Genomic DNA, 6,927 nt, shown 5'->3' on the forward strand with positions numbered 1-6,927 from the left:
ACAAAAAATAATTAAAAATGTTTTTTTTTTCAAAATTTAAAAAAATTGAGAAAATAGAAAAAATGAAAAACCAAAAAGTTATTTATTTCGGGGGAAATTTTGGAAATTGAAAAAATAATTTTTTTCCAATAAAACAAATCCAAAGTAATTTTTTTTGAAAATTAAAAAACTTATAATTGAATTGAAACATTTAGATTATAATCGAATCCAAAAATAAAATATAGTTTGATAATCAACCATTAATAACTAAACTTGCTAATAAATATTTAATTATACATGAATACTTAAAACAAATTTGGATTTGGGTCTCACAATGGAATATTTTGTACACCCCTACATCTTAGCTACTTTTATGATAAGTTAATTACTTAACATGTTCATGTATTGTTGACCTTTTGTGATTGGCTCCATTGTGCAAAACAACAAGGAGTTTATTCAAACTGATTCTGGTGCAGAAGGGACTTCCAACATGTGGACTACAACATCTTGTCTCTAACAAGATATAGATGATATTGCAATTTGATTCAATTTTTCTCTATCTAAGATTCTTCCTATCATAGAAGATCTATAAATTATGGAAGGAGTTAAATTGGATATACGGTACATCATGTGGAACACAACAGTTGTTGAAGATCAAATTTAAATGAAAATTTTAATTTTAATTTGAATGTAAAAAATCATATCTTTTAGAGAGTTTTATGGAGCAATCAATGCCAACAAGATTCTCTATTATTCTGGATGAATTTAAATCAAAGATCCATAAAGAAAAAGTCCAAAATTGCATTTCTATTAAAAAAGACTCAAACCTCACTTTTGGGTGTGTACCTTTTGAAGATATCTAGTGTTAGGGTTTATCTTTTAAGTCTTTATTTGTGCACAATTCTATCGCCTTTTTTCATATCTTAAGGTTTGTTAGTTGAGTTGTAAAGCTTTATTCCAAGACACTAAATCTATGAGCCTCAGAACAAAGTATTTCTTATACTCCATGTTAATGTCATAATAAGGATTAATGTTGAATCTTTATGTACATCACTCTATGTTTCAGTAACTTGGCATAGTTGTTGGTTTGTCTTAGTTGCGTTGTAAATTCAACCATCAATATACTTGTTATTGAGGTTGATCAATAGGGGTTAGTGGTTGAAGAAAGTGAGTGGCTTCTCATATTTAGAGGGATGCCTAAATAGAAAGTCACATAGACTTGTTATTGAGGTTGATCAATAGGGGTTAGTGGTTGAAAAAAGTGAGTGGCTTCTCATATTTAGAGGGATGCCTAAATAGAAAGTCACTAGACTTGTTATTGAGGTTGATCAATAGGGGTTAGTGGTTGAAAAAAGTGAGTGGCTTCTCATATTTAGAGGGATGCCTAAATAGAAAGTCACTAGGATTAGTGATTAGTGAGAGACATGAAACTTCATAGGGTTTGAAGGTTCTTATAAGATTAATTGTTCTAATTCAAAATAGTGAATTTCCTTTCTTGGTAGTGTGCCCCTTAAACGTTCGTGTGGTTTCATTGAATTGGATTACCAATCTCCTGAGTTATTTTACAACTTTCTGCATTGTTTATTATTCCTATCAAATTGTTCTTAAATTGTTCTTAATCCGATTTTAGAAATTGAACAAGTTGTCTCAACATCTGATCCAACACTTATCCCATGAAAAAACAGAATTTCACATATTTAGACCTCTGATGGATTGTTTTTCTGATCAAACAATTATTACATTTTTCCTTTTCTTATCTTTTAATGTCGTTGACAAATATTCCATTTATATGGAAGTATTAGCAGTCAAATCCTCATTGGATATGAGTCACTATAATATTACTCAAATTAATGCATATCTCAACATATTCACAACAAACTTTAATAAAATATGATCAGAGTTCGAATCTTGACCGCCACATAATTTATCCTAACAACCAAACCACTAGATTGTAATACAGTAATTGGTACAAATTTAAGAATGTGAAAGTCAAAGTTTTATATATATATTACATAAAGTTTCAAATGAAAAAACTACAAATCAGTACACACCAACATGTGGTTCGTCTAGGTAGTAAGGATTAAGTGATTTGGGCAACTTAAACAAGTGGTCAGAGGTTTGATCTAATTCTTACATCGGTACATGAATCCAAAATGCAGTATTGATCGGTGGACTGTCATGGACAATGGGATATCCGAATCCGAGTAGCCGAAGATGAATGAAGATAAACAGACACTAGCATGATGAGTCTTGATTTCAGAACATAGAGATGATTCAAGTATATATAGCAAAGTATCTTGAATTGAATCATGTATTCGGTTCTTATACCGAGTTTAACCTATCCTTAAAAAACGACTTGTAAGAATGTAGGTTCAGCCACAAATTGCAAAAATATGTGGCATGTATTTTCTGGCATTCGGCCTTAAATTAACTTCAACAAACATACTGGAAATCTGACATTGTTTTAAACATCTACACAGTAAAACTCGACACATAAAATGAATCACATTAATCTACTTTAAAAGTATTAGTTTAGAAACTCGAGTTTTCACTTACAACAGGGTGGAAAATACTGTGCTGACCATTTCTTGATCAAAATCTTCACACAAGTGGATGATTCCAAATGACATCTAGGTTGTTTTCTGCAATCCATTTGCGAGGATAGAAGGAATGAGATGACTTGTGATCGATACGCCAAACCATAACTCTCGAGCAGTCGCTCATTAGGCCTTCCATTTGACTTTCATCTTCAACAACCTGCTCAATCAACATGCTAACCTACATATAGCAAAAACAAAACAAGTTTCACAATTGATTTCAAAACATCGTTTCAAGTTGGATTAATCAGTAAGCTGCATTTTTGTTACCAACCCACAGATTCTCCTTGGCTGATTCGAACTTCCTGATACGTTCAAGAAGCGGTTTTCGTTCCCATAGTATCGTACTGTTGAAGGCAAAACCGGATATTTCAGCATGAAATCTTTTAGATTTCCTATCTGATTCATTATCTGTGTGCCACCCAATCACTTCACTTCCATTACAAATTGGCCCTTGAAAGACAATGCCACTTCTATCCTCTGATAGTTTTGCAACAGTCCATGTTCCAAATCGCCTGCGAAAAACATTGTAGGAAAGAAGATATGCTAAAGATTCTCTGCATAACAAAATTCGAGTAGTATCATGAAACTAAACATACCTTATTTCTCTCATTTGCTGAAAGAGTTCAATTGAGTAGACGTTATCATCGTCTGCAAAATAGACAATTCCATCGAGACGGTGAGTTTCAACGTGAGCTATCGCGACATTTCTCATAAGAATGCTTTTATGGTTTGTGTTGGTTACATTCATTTTGCAGACAAGATGCCTATACATGATCCCGCTACTCCTCAAGATGTCAGAAGTTTCTTCAGATTGAGAATTCATCTCAACAACAATCCACAACAAAGGAGGTTGAACCAATTTCAAAGTTTGTGACAAACGATGCAAGTAATAAGCTTGAAATGGACGATTGAAAGTCGGCGTGATAACAATGAGAAGCGTTCGAGACTCCAAATATGTTTCGTCAGTGAACTCGCTATCTGAGATATTATATGCTACACCATTTGTTAGTTCTTGTTCTTGCAATGGTGAAATCAAAGTAGCATCAAACTTCACATCCTCATCAACTAATGGTGTCTTATTTATCTTCAAATTTTCGACTTCGGATATTACCTCAAAAGAAAAACCTTGATGGTTTGCCATGAGATTCAACGACAAGTTGGTTGATGCGAGCGGGATGAGTCCAATAGAAACACCAACCATGAAACATATGAAAAAATGGAAAAGCACTTTCCTCCAAACCTGTCCCTTGTGCTTTGAATTTGATCTCTCAATAGCCGTCAAAGATCTTGGTGAGAAAACACCAAGCAAAAGAGCACGCGAGTCCAACGAGGTGACCGAAGAAGGTAACAGTCCTTCCGATAGCAGAGAATTCTGAGGACTTGATGAGGATTTAGACAAAGGGGAAGTTACTGAACAGACTTCTAGATTTGTTACACTTCTGGCCCGAGAAACCGGAGACAATGTTTTTCTAATAGATGCCATGCCATTCACATATAACTCCAAATCAATGTTGAGTAACTTTAACTCCAAACTTGTCATAAACTAACAACTAACAAGTGCATATTCACCAATGTATTTAGGTAACCAACATGTTATAGACTTATAGTACCAAATATAAGAATAAAAAGACACTGCAAAAGGAAAACATGAAGTTCCATTCTAACTAGAAAGCAATGTATATCAAGCTAAATGCTTCAATGAGGTCACCAAAGAGTGGCTAGGTTCAAACTCTTGGGAGTTAAAGATTGGAGGTAGCAATGTTTGATAGCAAGTTAGGAATGAAGAATGGAAGAAGATGAAGTACCTAAATGACAGCGAAGGAGAATGGAGGCGCGTGATTATTCCAACATTGCAACCAAGTGGCATTGAAAAGAGAAATGAGTGGTGACATATGATATGAGGAGAATGAGATTTAGATTCGAGATTCTGTGCTTACTTTTAAGAGATCTAATCTAAAAGGATGCAATTTCAAAATTAAAATCCTTCGGGTGGAGAAAAATAAAAATAAAAGGGAAAATATAATGGGGCAGACAATGATATGTCTCTTTCCCTGATTCCTTGTCTCAAACATGTGCATACTATTTAGAATAATGTTTCTTTTAAGGAAAAGAATATTGTTTAACACCACAAATGTTCACACATATTTTTAACTTTCAAATTTTGTTAAGATGAGGAATCATAAATGTTTAGTGAAATGATGGAATACATTATTGATACAACCCTTCATTCTTTCAATGTCGTGGATTGAATTTCTGATGGAGTAGAAAGGAGGTGGATCTGCAGGGTTAACACTCCAAAATTAAGTGAGTGAGTGAACGAAAATTAGTTGTAGAGTGTGAATGAATTTTATACCTAAAATGACGTGATTTGGTCGTTATTGGTGAGAATGTAATTCATGATGTTGAAATATGTTGTTGCCGAAACACCTAATTGTCGAAGTGTCGAGAAGTTAGCCTCAACATGGATTTTTACTTGTGCTCAATTTTGCAGTGTTAGCAGACTTAGGTATTGGGTTTTGCTTAGGGAGCAAGCAAGCCCAAAATATATAAATAGAGAGTAACCCTCGTTGATTGTAATAACACATATTTTCAGTTGCAAAGAATAAAATTCTCAATTTGAGAGCAGAGAAAAACTCTGCAGAATTTCTTCCTCTTCTTCCTTTTCTCGTAAACCCTAAATTTAATTTTCTTCCCAAAAATTCAATTTTACTTTCTTCTTCCTTTACAAATGTGCATCGAAATCTTGCAATCAAAGTTGGTTGATTCACTCGAGTGAAGAACAAGAGGAGTAATCAATCGCAAAGATTGATTCTTGTTCATCAAGATTCGGTTCGAAATTCTCCATACGTTTTGGTGAATTTCTTGAAGGGAAGTTGGTGAATTTTCAACATCTGGTATCTAGAGTCTGGTTGAGCAATTCGTGGGAAGCAAAACACGATGGTGATGAATCATCTAAATGGGCATTTTTAGGCGGGTCTCTCAATTCTGAAGAATCAGAATTATGAGAATTAGTGCAAGCAGATAAAAGTTGTCACTTGTTATCAAGATCTTTGGGATCTTGTGAAGGAAGGAGTGACGCCGCTTGCAGCAAATGTGACAGATGAATAAAAGACTACACACAAAGAATTGAAGAAGAAAGATTATAAAGCTCTCTTTATGATCCATCAATGTGTTGATATAGACAATTTCAAAAAGGTTAGTGATGTTGAATCATCGAAAGAAGCATGAGAAGTTATGGAAAATGATTTGAGGCGTAAAAAAGGTGAAAGAAGTGAGGTTACAAACTCATAAAAGAACGTATGAATTGCTTCAGCTGGAAATTTGTGTCGGTAATATTCTCTTCGAAGGTACATTATTGATTTGGACCTTTCGTGCAAGGTATCAAGTTTGGCTTATGCTTTGTATGCATGTTTGATTTTGTATGACGTAATGTTTTACCTTAATGGATATGGTACGAGTTTTAGTGATGTAATGATGTGTAATGATGATTACTATATGCAAGATATCGATGTAGGATCGAGGTTTATGGTATGTATGGGCTACGCAAGGTCGGGTGAAGGTTGAGAATTTAAAATACCAATTACCATTGTGGTTTATCAATCGAAATCAGGGTTTTGAGTTACTGGTGAAGCATATTTTTAAGTATGACATTGATGATTGGGCTTTATAGGGTGTCAACCAAGGTTGGACTTTTATTTTTCTTGGAGGTACCAATAAAGACTGGGTTTCGAAGGTGCCAATAAAGATTGGGCTTTGAGAGATGTCAAGCAAGTTACTTTATGGAGGTGCCAAGTATGATCGGGCTTTGAAGGTGCCAATAAAGATTGGGATGTGAGAGATACCAAGCAAGTTGGGCTTTATGGAGGTGAAGCTAGAGGAAATATACCCGAACGTATCGCACGCTCGAACATACAATAGAGTCGCCATCGAACTTTATTTATCCCAAAGGGAAGAGAAAACATCGATAAAACCTGGGGGAAAGAGATATACTGGGTAAGGAAGTCGGTTATGCAAGGGGAAGGTATTAGCACCCCAAACATCCATGGTACTCCATGGGAACCGTTTTGATTGTTCTCGCTCGAATAGGTGTTATCTAAAGATTACTCGTAAAAGAATGGGAAAGGAAGTGAAATAGATAAAGTGCTCGGTGAGGATTAGGGCCCTCATGCCTACGTATCCTCATAGTGCAATGAGGAATTCAGAGCTTCGTAGTTCAAGGAACTAGAAGTAAGAGGTGGAAAGAAACGTGATCGAAGTATGGTTTGAACCAAAGAATGGTGTGATTTGAGGTCCAAAAGAGGATGAAAACGTGAACCCAAGAGTAAACAGGTGTGAACCGACAAGTGAT

The 6,927-nt window shown here is 34.9% G+C and overlaps 1 protein-coding gene across 3 annotated transcripts; it reads right to left on the reverse strand.

Annotated features, from left to right (window-relative positions):
* Positions 1–1,928: 1,928 nt before the first annotated feature.
* LOC127085335 (probable beta-1,4-xylosyltransferase IRX9H) lies at positions 1,929–4,624 on the reverse strand. Of its 3 annotated transcripts, none has more exons than XM_051025857.1 (3): positions 3,176–4,621; positions 2,851–3,091; positions 1,929–2,757 (listed from the first exon to the last, which is right to left on the reverse strand). In XM_051025857.1, the coding sequence occupies exons 1-3, from the start codon at positions 4,117–4,119 to the stop codon at positions 2,581–2,583; spliced, it is 1,362 nt and encodes a 453-aa protein (XP_050881814.1). In that variant the 5' UTR covers positions 4,120–4,621; the 3' UTR covers positions 1,929–2,580. The 3 variants fall into 3 exon arrangements, with proteins under 3 accessions (XP_050881814.1, XP_050881816.1, XP_050881815.1); XM_051025859.1 differs by having other exon boundaries at positions 2,423–2,757; positions 2,855–3,091; positions 3,176–4,624; XM_051025858.1 differs by having other exon boundaries at positions 2,614–2,757; positions 2,847–3,091; positions 3,176–4,624.
* Between the last annotated feature and the right edge of the window lie 2,303 nt (positions 4,625–6,927).

Source organism: Lathyrus oleraceus, chromosome 5 (assembly GCF_024323335.1).
Source record: "Lathyrus oleraceus cultivar Zhongwan6 chromosome 5, CAAS_Psat_ZW6_1.0, whole genome shotgun sequence".
Lineage (NCBI taxonomy): Eukaryota > Viridiplantae > Streptophyta > Magnoliopsida > Fabales > Fabaceae > Lathyrus > Lathyrus oleraceus.